Consider the following 18,502-nt stretch of genomic DNA (forward strand, 5'->3'; position numbering starts at 1 on the left):
ATATATATATATATATATATGTAAAGATGCCTTTTTTTACTTTATATAAAAGTATAGTTCATTTTATTTCTGAAAACCTATTAAATAGACTACAGAACTACATTCTACATAAATGTTGTGGAAGATGCCTTTTTTACATGATATAAAAGTATAATTTAGAATAGTAAGTATTTTATAGTGCAAACAAATGCATTCTTGTCATTTGTTTGAATATACAGCAGGTTCCCATTGAGACAACATGCCCCAATAGTGGCGTATGTGTTCTTAAATGACCTGTGCCATGGAAATGCATGGTGGAAATGCTCAAAACTGACTTTCAAGTTTGTGACAACTAGCCCCGGTGTCTCTCCTATAGTATGAGTGTGAATAAAAGAGGCAAGACATTCATGAATTCTCAAACTCAAATGTAGAGGGCTTTAATCAATGTCTTGTTGAGATACATAGAAAAATAACAGAGAAAGTGTTAGTTGTAGGTTCAAAGCTCCGATATAACAGCACGTTCCAGTGACGCTGACGTTCCATGATTCAATCCATCTCTTATCTTCTCATAACACCACAACATGCTACTCCATCTTTTTAAACACAGAGACCAAACTACAAACGGTTTCATAGAAGATAACACTTAACTGAACACTTTGAAGTGAAGCACCCTACAGACATTCTCATTTGATCATCTTTTTCTTCTTCTTAAGACTACACTCTATTAATCTAACATCAAATCTTTTTTTTTTTTCAAACACCTATCTGTTCCCGTGAAATCCAGCCCCGCCCCGTCGTCATAGCTACACCATAACAATATAAAAAGTATTAAAATATGCAAACAGTTTTATTGTTGGATCTTATCAAATGACAGTTAAAAACACAGTTAAAGTGTCACATCGTACAGCATATTGACGTTTTCTGAGGTGGTGTAAAATACGTCTTAGCATCGCTAACCTTTGAGTTTCAAATCGGGACAAAATTTTAATGTTTGTCTTTCAACAGTTGATTCCAGATGGACAAAATCAAATCCCCTACTACAGTTTTTTCCTCATTTAAAAACCCGTTTTGCTTGAAATACATCACAATATGCAAGTAAAAATGGTTGCAATGTTCATTTTAACCTGTCTGTGAATGTTAGTACAGGAGAAGAGTTAGAAAAAGACTCCTGTATGTGTATTTATATGTAAACTAGCATTCAAAAGTTTGAGGTTGATAAGATTTTGTAATGTTTTTAAAAGAAGTCTCTTAAGCTCACCAAGGCTGCATCTATTTTATCAAAAATACAGGATAAATAGTAATATTGTGAAATATTATTACAATTTTAAATAACTGTTTTCTATTTTATTATATTTTAAAATGTAATGTATTCCTGTGATCAAAGCTGAATTTTCTTCAGTGTCACATGATCCTTCAGAAATCATTCTAATATGCGGATTTGCTGCTCAAGAAACATTTATTGTTTTGTTGCTTAATGTTTTTGTGGAATCTGTGATTTTTTTCATGATTGAAAATTCAAAAGAACAGCATTTATCTGAATTTTTTTTTGTAACACTATAAATGTCACTGTGACTGTAACACTAATATACTGTGACTTTTGATCAATGTAATGCATCCTTGCTGAATAAAAACATTGATTTCTTTTTTTTCATTATCATACCCCGAACTTTTAAACAGTTGGCTAGTGTATTTGTAAGGAAAACAAAAAAGTCAAATGTGAACATTACTTCAAAATGTACAGCACGTATCTCACATTACTATTATACTCACAATAGGGTAATTCACAGTGAAAGAGGTGGAGGGAAGGGTCACAATCTGAAGAGGAGTCATGTGACCGTGTTTGTGGAGCTGGTTTTTCAATTGATTTGGATGGAGTGGGCGGGGCAAAGCGAACAGGTTCACTTGGCGTTGGCCGAGCTGCTGAGCATCTTCCTGACCATCTGTGCGATGGAGTCGCGGTCAATGCCGTAGATTTTGAGCAGGTCGGGCATTTTGCCGCTGCGGGGAACGTGAGCGACACCCAGACGCTGGAGAGTGAAACCAGGCTCATTCACGATAGCGGAGCACACCGCCTCCCCCAGGCCACCTGTGCAATTACAGCATGTAAACATGAGAAGCCACACAATACAAAATTACCCTACTTTCTGACAGAAAATGACATCATTGATGTCTTGGGAAATCATGTTTTGTCTTTGTGATGTCAGAATTGTTGCAATTACGAGAAAAACTAAATTACAAGTTGGGACTAAGAATTTTATACAATATCATTTCTTGTATCATGTAACAAGTCCTCATCTCATATATAGGCTACCTCATATATCATTCTTGTATGCTGATTTGGTGCTCAATAAACTTATATTATCAATGTTAAAAATATGTTTATGGAAAGCATGGTTTTCTACAGGATTCTTTGATGAATAGAAAGTTCAAAAGAACAAATCATTATAAATGCCTTCGCTGTCACTTTCGGTCAATTTAATGTATCCCTGCTGAATTAAGAGCCTATGGTGGTTTTTTGGTCTTATCTGGTTTATGCTGGTCTCAAACTGGTTTAACTGGCTGCCAGCAGACAATTAGACCAAAACCAGCAAAATAGACCAGTTTTTAAATTAGAATTCACATGTGCACAGAGTCGATCAGCCCTATACACACACTACGTAAGTTGCGTAGGGCCCCGCAAATTACTCAAGGCCCCGCCTCCCCCTCGTGTCAAAGCGCGTCAATCAAAGTTTACAATATCGATGAGAAAATAAAGCGGAACTATCCTTCTGGTCACGAAAAGAGGGAGAGAGAGAAAAAACAAGAGAGGGAATTGCGGGAACAGCTATCAGGGACACTTGTGTTCTCTCCTCTCCAAGTTTGATGTCAGCAAAGAACAGTTAAGTTGATGTGCATCTATCTCTAGTCTGTCTAACCCAGCTGGGCAGTGCATATTTATTATTTTGGTCTTTCTGCGTCTTGCTTACACTTCCAGGGCTGTGTTCTGTGACTTTGTGCCTGACACAAAAAATAGTGCGCGTGAAATACAACTTTTACGTTTGATAAACGACAAAGGGCAACGGTGTTTGTTTATAAACTAAAGCTCGGAAAAGATAACCGCGTCGCACGTTAACATGCGTTCATATGCGCGTGCACGAAATGAAACGCGCGGGGACCAGTACAATATGGCCGCGATGGCACTCCTCATTATAGCGCACATTCTTTTAAAACAAGACAATGATTATCAAGTCACCAAGTCAGTTTAGTTACAACTCTGCAATAAAGCAAGATAGAAAGCAATGTATTGACATTGACTATTGATTTATAGGCTATATTGCATTTAAAATGTTGATTGGCTGGACATACTGGTCAATATGGATGCACATCCCTCAGTAAATAATAACCATCAAGTATCAAGTATTGCTTTTAGCATTTAAAACACAGTGACATGCTATGACAAGCCATTTTAGCTTTTATTCAATCACAGGATGCATTTTTGATATCAATAAGTAAATTTATACAATTTAAAAATGTGAATTCTTGATATTAAGAATATACTTTTTCTAGTAACAATGTCTATTTCTGATATCAAGAATTACATTTTCAGTAGTACTATTTAAAGGAGTGGGAGCACTGGGGTGTCAGGTGTGACTGTGTGGCAATGGCAAATGGTTTACATGGCTCATGGGTCAGGTAGGACGGCCCCTAAACAGAATTTTGCTTAGGGCCCCAGGGAGATCAGGATCGGCTCTGCCTGTGCATAAAGATCACAGTTTGACCTTCTACACCATGTTTTGCTTTTAAAATTCAGATGTTATGTTCAGGTATCAGACATCATGCCTTAATAGACTATCCTCCAAATCTCTTCATCCCTGCATGCCCCTGCTTTCAACCTTGCTGCATTCACATGTTCTCTCTGTCCATCTCTATCCTCTTTCTCTCCCTTTGGGGATGTTTGCTTTCAGAATGATTTTGGATATTAAACTCTCTCTCTCGCTCTCTCTCTCTCTCTCTCTAACACTCTCTCTAACTCTCTCTCTAACTCTCTAACTCTCTCTCTCTCTCTCTCTCTCTCTCTCTCTCTCTCTCTCTCTCTCTGCCTCTCTGGCACGCAGGCAGTAATGCCAGGTCCAGGGCTGTCTGTGTTATCTAGGTCACAACATGCCCAGCAGGCGTACGTTTGCTTAAGGAGACCTGACAGCCCTCCGCTTCTCTGAGTCTTTTTTCCCCCTGAATAAACAGAATGAGACACGGCCCCAACCCCCCTCCAAAAAAAAAAATCCAAATATCTACCGATTATAACAACACGATGCCTCTCGCTCCCCAATCCAATGACAATTGTCTAACACATCACGTTTCTTCCAGCCAGCCAATTACACACTGCCACAATCCCCTCAAGGCCTCACAGAGCGACTCGACCCTCCTCGGCGGGACGTGCTGTTAATGCCGCTTGGATGTGTAGCCATGCTGAAATGTGTGCTTGAGACAAGGGATAATGCGCTCTAAGCTCGAAACCCACCTTCATAATAGTGGTCCTCAACCGTGATGACACGACCCCTGGTGACGCGCACATGGTCGATGATGGTTTTGGCATCCAGGGGTTTGATTGTAAATGGATCGATCACTCTGATGTAAATTTTCTCTGGGGGATGACACACACACACACACACACACACACACACACACAGCACACATCAGGTGAAGAGTCTATATTAAGTTTGCATAGCAAGAACATCAATAAAAGTCTAAGGAGCCCCACACATGACATGTGGGATAACAATTAAGAATTTGTTCCCTTGTTTTAGTTAAATCTAAAAGAGGGAATGAATTAGTACAATGTGGCCATGATTAACTAAAACAAGATAGACAGTACTGGCCAAATTTATATGATAAATATATATATTATTTTTTATTATTTTTTTTATTTATTTTTGTGCAGGATTTTACCTTTCTTGAGGAGCTCAGCTGCAGCCAGAGCTTCATGGAGGGTCATTCCAGCTCCGATCACTGTAACCTGATCTTCCTTACTCTGGCACACCACCTGGTCAGGTCATTTATACATTTATGGCACATTATCATATGCAAGTGGTAAAATGTGCCAAAATAACATATTTTAAATATCAATTGTTAATAAAGGGAGAGGCGTTACCTTGGCTTGGCCAACGTGGAAGTCCTCATTGCTGTTGTAAATGATTGCGGTCTCTGGACGAGTGGTCCTGATGTAGCAAACACCCTAAAGTACGAAATAAACTAAAAATAAATACTTTTTCATACAGTTTTCAATAGGATTATAATTAGAATAGTCTCCCTTTCTATTCATGAGCTGAAATCAATCTATCTATCTATCAAGCCACCTATCTATCTATCTACTGTATCTATCTATCTATCAAGCCACCTATCTATCTATCAAGCCACCTATCTATCTATCTATCAAGCCACCTATCTATCTATCTATCTATCTATCTATCTATCTAATTGAATAGAAATTCATACATTAAATTGGAATTTAAAAAGCATTTTCAATTCAGTTCGGAATATACCAACATCCTTATCAATAGATAATGTACTGTACATTTTCTGTGTTCAAATATTTTGTTTGAATTTTAAGTATTGTGTACCAGCATCAGTTATCGACCACTCATAATAGCAGATATAACATGCCAACCTTAGTGTTGGCTGCAAGCTCCACAGCCTTTTCAGTGGACATGGCATCACTGGGGTAGAAAATGGTGGCAGTGGGGATGGCTCTAAAAATAGCCATGTCCTCCAGTCCCATGTGGGCCGGTCCGTCCTGTCCTGAAGCACACACACACATCAGCCACACACTGGCACTGTTCATTTAGACTGAACAGCATTTGTACATCAGATATGTGAGGCAGGTGCACACACATGTGACAGTCGAGCAGTCAGGCAGGTGTACAGACAGACGGAGTGGCATGCAGTGTACCTGTGCTAACGGAGGGGATGCCTGGTCACCCGGAGACAGCCTCCGAGATACACAGGGGGAGGGAGAGAGGGAGAAGGGGTTGTGCTAAGAGTCGCACCACCTCCAGACAACCAGGAGAACAAAACACACATTAGAAAGACAGCTTCAGGAAAAGGAGGGGTGAATTGCTCACAAATCTATTCAAAAACATCATAGTTAAGAGTCACAGCTGCAGTGTGTGAGAGAGGAGAATAGAGTGCGACAGTCAGGTTCCGGAAGTAAAAATTCAACAATATTTTTTTAACTATAACTTATATATCTTTAAAGACAGCCCTGCTGTGAGTTAAGTTATGTTTTGAATGATGAAATATGCTTTTGTTTGCCTTCAGCCTGTGTTATTTTAACTTATTTTTTAAAATAATCGTGTTTAACAGCTGAATTTGTGGTGGAAAACTACATTACCCATGATGCTGTACACAGAATTCCATCAATCAGAGAGTCAGAGTAAGCAACGCCCTCTCCCATGAAGTACCACAAATGATGTAATCAAGTTCAAAATACTTAAATATTTGTATATATATAATTTTGCATTACACTTAAAATATATTGTTTATATAGATATAATCAACAATTTTAAATAAACAGTTTAATTTGATTTAGTCATTCCCAGTGCTTCATGGGATTGTAGTTCTTCCCCTCAGTAAAGCCATTAAGTACATAGTCTTGTCTTTTTGTCACATTTTCAAATAATGTCTTGCTTTAAATAAAAGTTTGCAATGTTGTGATTCAGCTTACAGCTGGTTAGTTTGGTTCACGGCTTATAACTCTTTAACAAAGACTTTTTAAAAAATCCCTATGGGTAAAATGAATGGAAAAAATACTTCCGGAACCAAGGCCACTGAAAAAGGGGTGGGGCTTTGATTGTGGCCTGTGAACCGAAAGAAGGCACTTCTTACCGACAGACAGGCCACAGTGGGAGCCGCAGAGGTTTATGTTGCTGTCTGAGATGGCGGCCATGCGGAGCTGGTCATAGGCGCGGGTGAAGAAAGTGGCCAGGCTGCTGGCGAACACGATGTTTCGCTCACGTGCGGCACAGCCTGTGGCAACACTGACCTGTGAGAGATTGATAATGGTGTGAAAACATTTTGATCCTGATCTCGCAACATTCCGAACTGATCTGACTTTTTAATGTGGGCCAGTATAAGAGCAACCTAGCAACACCCTAGAAACCACCTAGCAAACCCTAGCAAACCCCACTCACAACATCTTAGCAAGTGCATAGTAGCCATTTACAAACCGAAGCACAGCAAAAATCTACTGTATACTAGAACCACTTTATTTTGAAATTCTTTGAAAGAAATGATACACAAGAGCATATCCAAACCAAAAGGCATGACATTTGGTACTATACAGGCAGATGCATCTGACATAAATAGTTTAATAGCCAATACCCCCTCAATATTTTGTAGGTTGTAATATACTAGAGAAGAGACACATGGAATCTGCTAAACAGGAACTCCGTTTTATCCTTCATATAAGAGGAATTACCAGCATGCAGCTCACACACACTCGCTATCATTTCCTGTTTCCTGTCTCAAATCCACTCCATGTGAGCCTAAGCCACAATAAGACTATATACAGTATATGTATATATGTGACCCTGGATCACAAAACCAGTCACAAGTAGCACAGGTATATTGTGGCAATAACCAACAATACATTGTATGGGTAAAAATCAAATTTTCTTTTATACCAAAAGTCATTAGGATATTAAAGATCATGTTCCATGAATTTTGTAAATTTCCTACCGTAAATATATAAAACATTTATTTTTGTGAGTGAATGCAGCACAATCGTGAACATAAATGGACAACTTTAAAGGCGATTTTCTCAATGTTTTGATTTTTTTGCACCATCAGATTCCAGATTTTCAAATAGTTGTATATTGGCAATATATTGTCCTATCCTAACAAATCATACATCAATGGAAAACATATTTATTCAGCTTTCAGATGATGTATAAATCTCAAAAAAAAATAAAAATAATTACCCATGTGACTGGTTTTGTGGTCCAGGGTCACATATTCTACATTTAAAATGTGACTCAAGTGTCCAAATACTTTTTGAAGCAACTCTATTATAACATTTGCATGTAGCTATAAAAATCAATTCATATTTTCTTTTTGACAGACAGTAGTGCATATGACTCCCTCATCAGTATGCACGCTAACATCTATTAATATATGTCCTCTAATTAGTGTCAGTATTGCCTCTGATTGGTTAACTGTGTGGAACAGATATGAACTCTTGACCATTTAATTAGTATTCAGATTATTATCACGTCCATTACGATCGCTTCCCAAAACTAGAAATCACAAATGAGTGACCTACATTTTACCTACCACACATACCAAGGGAACAATGACTGTAGAGACAAAGCAGAAATATTTTGGCTTACAGCACAGATCCTAAAGAATGTGCTTCTGAGATGAAGGCGGTGCAGGTTTTCTGCATGGCTTCTCGGGGAAAGGCACTGCAGCAGGACGCGTGCAAAATGGAGCGTAAGTGGGTCACATCTTCACTGCTGCATTATGGATAGAGCGCATGTATTATTCAACAAACCAGCGACTTTGGTGCTTTGAGGGGCATTTTACGTGGCCAATCCCACAGCTCTACTTTATCCAGAACAATCTAGGGAGTGTTTACGGGTGTTTCGTTCACTAAGCTCTTCCAAATGTGCAGACCTTTGATTTGGCTCTCAAAACTGTCAAGGGTGCTAAAATGTAGAAATTAAAGGGGTATTACACGGCTGGCAAAATGGGCTTTCAATCAAACTTGGCTGCATGTGCAGTAGAAAGGTAGAAAAGTAGAAATCGCTGCTACCTGACTATAGAAAATTTGTATCTCAGATATTTTAGTGATAATACTTCATAGTTTCCTACCATGTTCTGCTCTGCGCTGTAGCACTCAATAAAGCGGTTGGGATGCTCATTTTTAAAGATTTCAGAGTAGGTGAAATTTTTGGTGTCGACATCCATAGCCACCACTCTCTCGTTGTAACGTCCCAGTTTGGCCAAGGCCATCCCATATGCCTTGCAGGTGGCAATCTGTCGGGAAAAAACATGGTGAAGAGAGCTAGACCATGATAATTATGCTTACAGTGCCTGCATAATTATTATTCAAGTCGATGTGATGAAGTCACATTTTTTTCTAAGCACATTTTAACAATTCCAAACCACATCAATCTTAATAACTACTATTAATTTAGTATATAATTATTTATAAGTGATATTTAATTATTAACGAAGACTGGAAGTGAAAAATGCCTTTTATGCAGATACATTTGCATAATTATTAAGCAATTATTGGACCAAAACATAGATTTAACTCACACTGGAAAGTCAAATATTATTAAATGCCAATGAGAAGGATGCAATACTGTAGAAATTGCGAGTGCGAGTTAAATATACTTTTTGGCCCATTTTTTCTGTAAAAGAAAACCTGCACATCTGAATATAAGGCGTTTTTCACTTCCAGCCCCCGTTAACAATTATCACTTATAAATTATTATTCAAAATTAATAGTTATTAAGTTTGACGTGGTTTGGAATTGGTAAAATGTGTTTAAAAAAAAAGATCAGAATATTGACTTGCGTAATAATTATACACGCACTGTATATATCATCCATCTAACCATCAGTCCATCTTTTTTTTTTTTTTTTGCCTTGACCTCTCACCTTCTCTCCAGGCTTGTAGTTGGGAGCGCTGGGCATGCGGACATTGCGCAGGCTCACGGGTGGAGCATCTTCAATGGGTGAGGTCGGGTACATGCGCTTGTTACTGTTTAGGATGCGGCTCTGGATGTCTCTCATGACGCTCTCTGCCATGTCCTTTGACAGCACCTTGCCATGCCATCCCATCTTATCTTCTGCCACTGAAGACAACAAAGTGTCGATGTTTTTTTAATCAAAGAATACAGGGTTTTTCCTGCATTGAAAATGTTTTGGCAGCTGCCAAAATGAATCTTTGTCCGGCCAAAGATTTATTTAATGTGACGATACCTGAATCCGCTCAACATCGCTCAAAACACCAGAGTTTTTGTTCAGCGCGAGTTTTGCACGCTCGCTAATCCTTTCATTATAACCAACTAAGTATAAACACGAAGCTAATAAGAGATTCATTGCACAGCTTCATTGATTATAACGGGAGTTTTCACGAGTGCAGCTTTGTGTACCTCGCATTGTGATTGACAGCTTCAGTTATTATAATGGCAGCGATCTTTGCTAACTTTCTGCATTTAATAAATATATATATATTTTAATGCTGCTAAGTACACATTGCAAAGTTTCTGGATTGACAACCGTATTTAAACTGACTGACAGTGATAACCATAGCAATGGACGGAACAAAACAATCTGATACTGTAACTGTATGTCAAATGATCTGTGCTTTAAGTCTTGGAGTGTAAATGCAAATTATAGATTTGCCACTTTTTCTATGTAATGAGAAATGTATTTGTTGTTCATCATTAAATCGGGTACTCAGTGACTTCACATGTATGTACTGTACATTTACAAATTTTTAAATATAAAATAGTTCTAAGCACTTTGTTTTGGTTTTATGTATGTTTTAGTCCTGACAGTGATTTTTTTTTTCTATTTCATGAATAAATAGGATGAGTTAATATTGCATATTTTGGATTTATTATCAATACTGGGCTTGCAGTTTACATGGGTTGGGTACTTTGTACTGTGTGTGTGGATGAGCCAGGAAAAACCCTGGAATAGTTCTATCAGTCTTTACAGATTAGGATGTTATAGGTTTAAATATACCAGGAATGCCTTTGCCCTTGATGGTCTTGGCGATGATGGCCGTGGGCTGGTGGCGTGGTTGGCTCATGGCTTTACACAGCTCCTCCACACTGTGGCCATCCACAATGATGGCATGCCAGCTGAAAACACACCAAAAAACAAATTGATTGATGGCTATATACTACACACACACACACACTCACATATAAAAAATATGTACAGTATATTTAGTGTTAATGCTCCTAAATGATGGAATTCACTACTCCTTACACTTCGTAATATCTCATTACTATATTTGTCCTTATGTAATGTGTGTGCGGGTGCGTAAATGTATTGTAATGTACAATGTTAAGCGACCTTGAGCTACGGAAAGGCGCTATATAAATAAAACTTTATCGTATTCTCCAAGAACAACTGCAATATTCAATACGTTTCGTATGGGATCATTCTGTTATACTTTTGCATCTTTTTTTAAAAGCTTGATGCTCGTGGCTTTTCACTGCCATTATGTGGACGATCGCAAGCGGGACATTTTTATAAAAAATACTCCTTTTGTAGTCCATAAAAGAAAAAAGGGCGTACGTCATTAGAACAACACCAGGGTGAGTAAATGACGACTTAATTTTCATTGTAGGGTGAACTATCCCTTTAAATAATTATAATTCATTTTTATTTGGAATTGAAATATGATATGTTCTTGACTTGTTTTTCAAAATTCACCCATACAGTATGTCATTTAACAAACACTTTTATCCAAACCCTCCTGGAGCAACTTGAGGTACCTGCTTGATTCAGATTCATGGATCTCCATCCAACCTACCCAAAGGCCTCACAGCGTCTCTGGTACTTCTCCACATGGTGCTGCAGTGGTGCCGGGTCGCTCTGGCCCAGACGGTTGATGTCCAGTATGGCCAACAGATTATCCAGCTGGTAGTAGGAAGCGAAGGACATGGCTTCCCATACAGCCCCTTCCGACATTTCTCCATCGCCCAGCAGACAGTACACGTGATAACTGCAAAAGAGTACATTTACATTTATTCATTTAGCTGACGCTTTTATCCAAAGCGACTTACAATTGCTATATATGTCAGAGGTCGCACGCCTCTGGAGCAACTAGGGGTTAAGTGTCTTGCTCAGGGACACATTGGTGTCTCACAGTGGATTCAAACCCGGGTCTCTCACACCAAAGGCATGTGTCTTATCCATTGCGCCACCACCACCAGTAAAAAAACAATTACATTTTTTGCACTTTGTACAGACAATGCAATAATAAGCAGAAATGTTTCTTGAGCATCATATCAGCATATTAGAATGATTTCTGAAGACTCACGTAACACTAAAGACTGGAGTAATGATGCTGACAATTCAGCTTTGATCACAGAAATAAATTACATTTTAAAATATATTCAGTTCTTTTCAAATTGTAATAATATTTTAAAATATAATTGTTTTTACTGTATTTTTGACCAGATAAACGCAGCCTTGGTGAGCATAAGAGAAGCATTAAAAAGTCTTTCCGACCCTTACGCCTCATCACCGCCGCCCTTCTTAATACCACCTGACACATTCCTGTCACGCCAGATCTTACATGAATGAGAAGAGATAGGTTCAATGGATTAGAAATCAGCTGGGATTTGAGAAAAATTGCTCTCTGCACAGCAACATATGTACATATACAGATTATTTATTCATTGGCTTTCACAATGCATTATAAATAGAGAGTTAGCCAAAGAAAGGACTGCACAAAAATTAGGTTTCAATTTGGGAATAATTTGTGTGCTTATGCCTATATTGAATTATATCCAAGATATAAAAATAACCGGGTGATGGCCGCTGGGGCTTTGATTATTAGAGCAGAAGAATCGTGAAAGCACAGCTTGACAGGAAAACTCCACACCCTTCAAATCTGCAGCACACTCCCACACGGACATACAAACATGAGATAGAAGTGAGCATTCTGGTAAATACATTTTCTGCATCTTTGCATATTATATTTATGGTTTACGCATCTGAGCACTAGGGTATTTTTTTAATCTGTTTTGCTTTTTTCAACATTCTTCGGTGTGTGATGTTGCTGTTTGAGCATGGAAAAGGTCTGCAAAGTAACAAAGCACAAATTCACTCCAAAAGGAGTTTTTCTCTATATCAGTGTTTCTGAACTCCCCGAAACGCCTCGATTGTAGTTTTCTTCTCAATATTCCTCATTTAAATAATTCCCGATCAAAGCATGCGCAAAAAAAGGGGTGAGGCCCGGTTGAGTCGCGTTAGTAGTATGTTGAAACTCGCGGTTATGATAATGGGCGTGGCATTTCCGAAACGCGCTCGAAGCGGTTGACCAATCACAACACACTGATCCAGCCGACCAATCAGAGCACAATGCGCTTTTCGGAAGGAGGGGCTTCATAGAGACAGGAACTAAACAGGGTGTTACTGTTACTGACAGACTGGAAAGAGAGGTGCTGCAAAATAATGTTTGTTTTTTAACATTCAATTAAAGAAAACCCCAAAAACTAAATCAAGACTTTGAAAAAGGGCCCCCTTTAAAATAGATCAAGTAATTTTGAGTTTGCATGAATCGCAAGCTATAAAGCTGTTTGTTTTACTGTAGAGCTCAAATATGCAGTCATCATTAACGTGTGGGTTTATGGGTAACATTCTTACCTGGATTTGTCAAAGTATTTCGCTGAATAGGCCATTCCACAGGCTACGCCCAGCCCCTGTCCCAGAGAGCCTGTGGCCACATCCACAAACTGCTGCTTCTGTCAAACAGACACGATTCATTTCGATGTTACATCAAATAACAGCTCATTGGTTAATTATGCATTTGCAGCCAGTTTAACCTGAACAATCATTTATGACCTAATGAACTACAATATTTCTCACGGTGCTCCTAAATATTTTGTGCTCTGAGAGCAGGCAAATCTCATATCATTTTGAATATGTTAAAGAAGAGCATCTGATCTTAGATGAGTGTGTGTGTGTGTGTGTGTGTGTGTGTGTGTGTGTGTGTGTGTGTGTGTGTGTGTGTGTGTGTGTGTGTGTGTGTGTGTGTGTGTGTGTGTGTGTGTGTGTGTGTGTGTGTGTGTGTGTGTGTTACTCACGGGTGTGGGGTGTCCCTCCAGAGTTGAGTCGACCTGACACATGCTCATGAGCTCAGACTCTTTCAGGAAGCCGATCTCCACCCACACAGAGTAGAGGATAGGAGCCGCATGACCCTGTGGATGACAAAAAAAATTAAATAATCAAATCTATGAATTAACCACAATACCACCATTATGCAATTATCAAACAATTACTTAATTTAAAAAAAAAAAACTGTTTGAACACTGATAAACATATTTAACATAGCCCTGTATTATTATTTAATATATTTTTTTAATCTTGTATTATATTTTTTATATTTAATGTAATTTATATTACCACTGCTATTATGCAATTATCCAACAATTACTAACTAACTTTAAAAAACTGTTTAAAAACTGATAAACATATTTAGTATAGCCCTGTATTATCATATTATTATATATTATATATTTTTTTTCATATTATATTATATTATTATTATTTTTATTATATATCTACTTTTTCACAAATTTTCATGGAACTCATAGTACAATTAGTTATATTTATAATAGTTTAATTTTGGTAAGTCATGGCTAATAAGATCAATGGTATTCGTCAATGTACAATTCGTATAATGTAAAATTCCATTTGTATATAGATATGTTAATAATTCAGTAGCACTATTTCAAAGTGCAATGGTTTTACCATCACTGTACCATAATACTGGCACAGTACTTTTTATAGGGAGATTTAGCACCAAATAATGTAATTCTCCTGACTTACTGTCATCTTGGTTTAAACTTGAAATATCAAACCTGACACTTGAATAATCCCAGTTAGCTGAGTCTCTTCTCTTGTAACCTCACCTTGGACAGGATAAAGCGGTCATTGTTGGGGTTCCTGGGGTCATCTGGCCTGTACTTCATAGTGTGGAAGAAAAGCACAGACATGATCTCTGCCACACTGCAGCATGATGTTGGATGCCTGGCCAATGAAATGGGAAAGACTCTGAAGGTTAGGATAGGTAAAGGTAGTTTCATATTTAACTAATCATTTAGACATTTTTATGGTTTATTATGTAACATTCACTTAAAAGAATTCTCTCTCACACACATACACACACAAAAAAATAAAAAAATAAGACATAATTGAGCTTGTCGGGTTTGAATAAGACAATTAGTGACTTTCTATCCAAAAAGTTGCCAAAGGTGATGTTTAATCCATCCACACTTATGGCATAATCTAAAGCTTTGAGCAATCATACCACCCACTAACACCCATCTGCTTCAAGATTAGGTCCGAGACAGCACTAAAAACCACATGCTGTGAAACAGACTCGGCATCAGATCAAATCTTCACCTGTCAAAGCAGTGTTTTAAAATGCAATTTAATGTTATGCTCAGAGTTCAGATATGAATTACTGCGCCAGTTGGATTCATGCGGCAATTTACATAACAGCTCATCATTAGAAAACAGAGGACAGAACATGCAATTTCACATGTGTATGAAACAATGGTCATGAAAAACAATAATCATCTTCACCCGTTTTATAAACGTAAAAATTAATGAAGTTTTTGTTTCCATTTCAAAACCATACTTTTTTTATTAATTTTTTTATTACAGATGATTTATCTTCCTTAGAGTGAAAAAGCAGATGGAATACAGAAAATGAGCCAAACTAAAATGCAAAAAAAGATTCTTCAATGAAGCATTAAACATTCTTAACAAAATAAATCACAAAAGAAGACTTCTTCATTAAATAGCGATGTAAAATATAATTACTATTATTAGATTCAATATTTAGTATTGTTCTCAAACATTGCAAAAGTTGATTACAGGTGTATTCCATAAAACAACCCTTTTAATTGTCCCAAATTGAAAAGAACTAGCTGCAATTGCATTGCTGTAAAATATATTATTAATAATAATAATAAAATTGACCCCATAGTTGCTGTTAAAAACTGGTAAAATAAAGTATAGTTCAAAATAGTTCAAATAAATAGCATTTTTAAGCTCACTTTAAATACGCAGCAATGCACATATTACTACAAAAAATAAACAGAATCCAGAATAAAATAGAATTTGTCCTTTTTTAACAGTATCATCTCACCATCTGTCTTAGGTTTTGAGGACAAAGATTATGTCTTGCATAAGGGTGTGCATGCAAGAGTGTGTTTGCTTACACTCATCTGTCTATCTATCTATCTATCTATCTATCTATCTATCTATCTATCTGTCTGTCTGTCTGTCTGTCTGTCTGTCTGTCTGTCTGTCTGTCTGTCTATCTATCTATCTATCTATCTATCTATCTATCTATCTATCTATCTATCTATCTATATATCTGTCTGTCTTGTCTGTCTGTCTGTCTGTCTGTCTGTTCAAATAAGTCTCATTAAATAAACATGCAGGTATTTGCAGAAAGTGTGCCAACTCTTACCCGTTGCCCACTGCGGTGGTGGCTTTGATAGAGTTGATTCGGAGGCGGTTGGCAATGTTTCTCAGCGCCTGCACGGTCTGCTGGTCTGGTTTGTGGTAGTCCTCCATGGGTTCAGCGTAATAGCACCACAGAATGAAAGGAGAGAATGAGGTTGAGGAGAGCACTGGTTGCGTGTCTGTGAGAGATAGAAAAAGGAGGAGGAGAGGAGAGGGAGGCTGCTTTATGCCAGTGCACATACACGCACTTTATAGTGTGCAACACAGGTCGGGAGGCAATGGGCATTGGCTGTGACAGAGAAAGTGGGTGTGAGCAGAGAAGAGAGATATTGAGAGAGAGAGAGAGAGAGAGAGAGAGAGAGAGAGAGAGAGAGAGAGAGAGAGTAAAGAGGCGGAATCCCTCATTATGACTTTTGACTGCTGGATCTAAACTCATTACCAGATTAAAACCTCAGTCTATTGAGATTTTAAAGGATGTGTGTGCGTGTTTAGGTTTAATTAGCTATGGTTTAGGGATAAAATTGTGCCCATAACTTAGTCAAATATATAAAATAATTTATATCCTCAATTAGGATTATTAAAATACATGCAGATTGATTTTATGTACTTTTATTTTAGATGTTTTCATTTATTTATGTTTTTTTTTAAGTAACAATTTACAGTAAGGTCTCATTTGTAAATGTTAGTTAAATGCATTAGCTAAAATCAATGATCAATCTATTTACAGCATTTATTAATCTTTGGTTAGTGCTAGTTAAAAATACAATTCTTTGTTGTTTGTTCATGTTAGTTCAAAATGCATTAACGGATAACAACAAATGCAACTTTTGATTTTAACAAAACATATCAGTAAATGTTGAAATTTAAATGATCCAAGATTAATAAATGCTAGTGATTGTTAGTTCATGTTAACAAATGTAGTTAACTAAAGTTAACAAATGAAACCTTAACGTGAAGTGTGATTTATGATATTATCTTTCATTCATAATCTAGTTTATGTCAATTTTTTCTGTTAAATGGGCTATATGTAAATATATTCATCTTTTAACCGCTTTTTATTGTCAATGTGTGAACAGCTTGCAAAGAAAATTTAAAAACGAGACCAATATAAAGCCAGTAGATTGATTTTTAATGACTCGCGACGTTTTTGCCGGGAAAATCAAAAGAATTTGACGTTTAAGCGCGCTCCCGAGAGCCCCTGTTTTGACCATAGACTGTAAAAAAAAAAAGGCTGACACATGAAACGAATACAATGTCCAGTATAATACCGAAAGAGCAATTCTATTAGCCTACTGTACGTTAAGCGTGCACGAGTGCGAGGCGAGCACGAGCAATCATTTCTGGCTGCAGTTCACTTTACTTATCACTTAACTTTACCGTTAGCAATTTTATATAGCTTACTTTTTTATTTTAACATATAACTCTAAAATCATGTGAAATAAAAAGTGTGCACTCAATTAAACTTTAAACATTTGGTTTTCCAAAGGTTTAATTATTTATATCTGTATAAGTTGCTGTCAGCTAAAAAGATGCATAATATATCATCACTGTAAATGTCTCATTACTGATGTGCAGTGGCTGGATTCTATTGGACAGATGTTGTTCTCTTAAGTTGGTGATAGAGAAACATGTGTAGTTGTTAATATGTTGGTAAATGAATTGTTCAATGCTGATTATTGCTAAATAAGTCTATTAGTCTATTCATTTAAAAAATAAAATAAGATGAATGTTGAAGAATTGTATTGCCATCTGGTGGAATTTGGAGAAATTGCAATGGAAAAGAGTGGGATGGGTTGGGGAGAGAGAGAGAGAGGGGAGGGGGGGGGGGGGAAATCTACTACTCTGTCTATGTGTGTGATACAGCATGTCTAATGGATGTCAAATGGCTGTTGCGGCTCTGCTCAGGGATTAGAGATCTTTCCATCTGCAGCTGCATGGTACAATCTAGAATAATCCACTGACTCATATTAGACGGGGAGGAGAAAACGTTCATCATTTCTGTTGGGGAACATTTTTTATACGTTTTGAGGGAAAGAGTTTTTGTACAAACACAAATATAATCTGTAATCTAAGAGTCCAGAATTAGAAATAAATGCAGAAAACTCAAATTTTTCTATATATGAATAAATTAAATACAAGGTACATAAAATGAAAAGAAATAGTGTATTCTGCCCAATATATATATATATATATATATATATATATATGAATAATATATGTTTTTATATATTCAATTATGTTATTCAATATATATGAATAACATCCTATAGATCAGGGGTTTTCCTTTTTTTTATGCTACCGACCTCTAAATA

General features: G+C 37.1%; 1 protein-coding gene across 1 annotated transcript; it reads right to left on the minus strand.

The window, feature by feature from the left end:
- Nucleotides 1-807: 807 nt before the first annotated feature.
- tkta (transketolase a) lies at nucleotides 808-16,421 on the minus strand. The gene is made up of 14 exons (XM_082155845.1): nucleotides 16,195-16,421; nucleotides 14,624-14,741; nucleotides 13,796-13,909; nucleotides 13,356-13,453; nucleotides 11,515-11,706; nucleotides 10,716-10,834; nucleotides 9,621-9,817; nucleotides 8,827-8,991; nucleotides 6,841-6,997; nucleotides 5,624-5,754; nucleotides 5,108-5,191; nucleotides 4,906-4,999; nucleotides 4,478-4,600; nucleotides 808-2,065 (listed from the first exon to the last, which is right to left on the minus strand). The coding sequence occupies exons 1-14, from the start codon at nucleotides 16,299-16,301 to the stop codon at nucleotides 1,878-1,880; spliced, it is 1,887 nt and encodes a 628-aa protein (XP_082011971.1). The 5' UTR covers nucleotides 16,302-16,421; the 3' UTR covers nucleotides 808-1,877.
- Nucleotides 16,422-18,502: the final 2,081 nt, after the last annotated feature.

This window comes from Leuciscus leuciscus (assembly GCF_965113295.1).
Source record: "Leuciscus leuciscus genome assembly, chromosome: 23".
Taxonomy (NCBI): domain Eukaryota; kingdom Metazoa; phylum Chordata; class Actinopteri; order Cypriniformes; family Leuciscidae; genus Leuciscus; species Leuciscus leuciscus.

Excerpts from the sequence above, each read along its gene's own strand:
- tkta (XM_082155845.1), bottom strand. The coding sequence starts at position 16,301 with ATGGAGGACTACCACAAACCAGACCAGCAGACCGTGCAGGCGCTGAGA. Across the intron at positions 8,992-9,620 it reads ACTACAAGCCTGGAGAGAAG|ATTGCCACCTGCAAGGCATA; the intron begins GTGAGAGGTCAA and ends TTTTCCCGACAG. Across the intron at positions 2,066-4,477 it reads TGAGGACCACTATTATGAAG|GTGGCCTGGGGGAGGCGGTG; the intron begins GTGGGTTTCGAG and ends GTAATTGCACAG.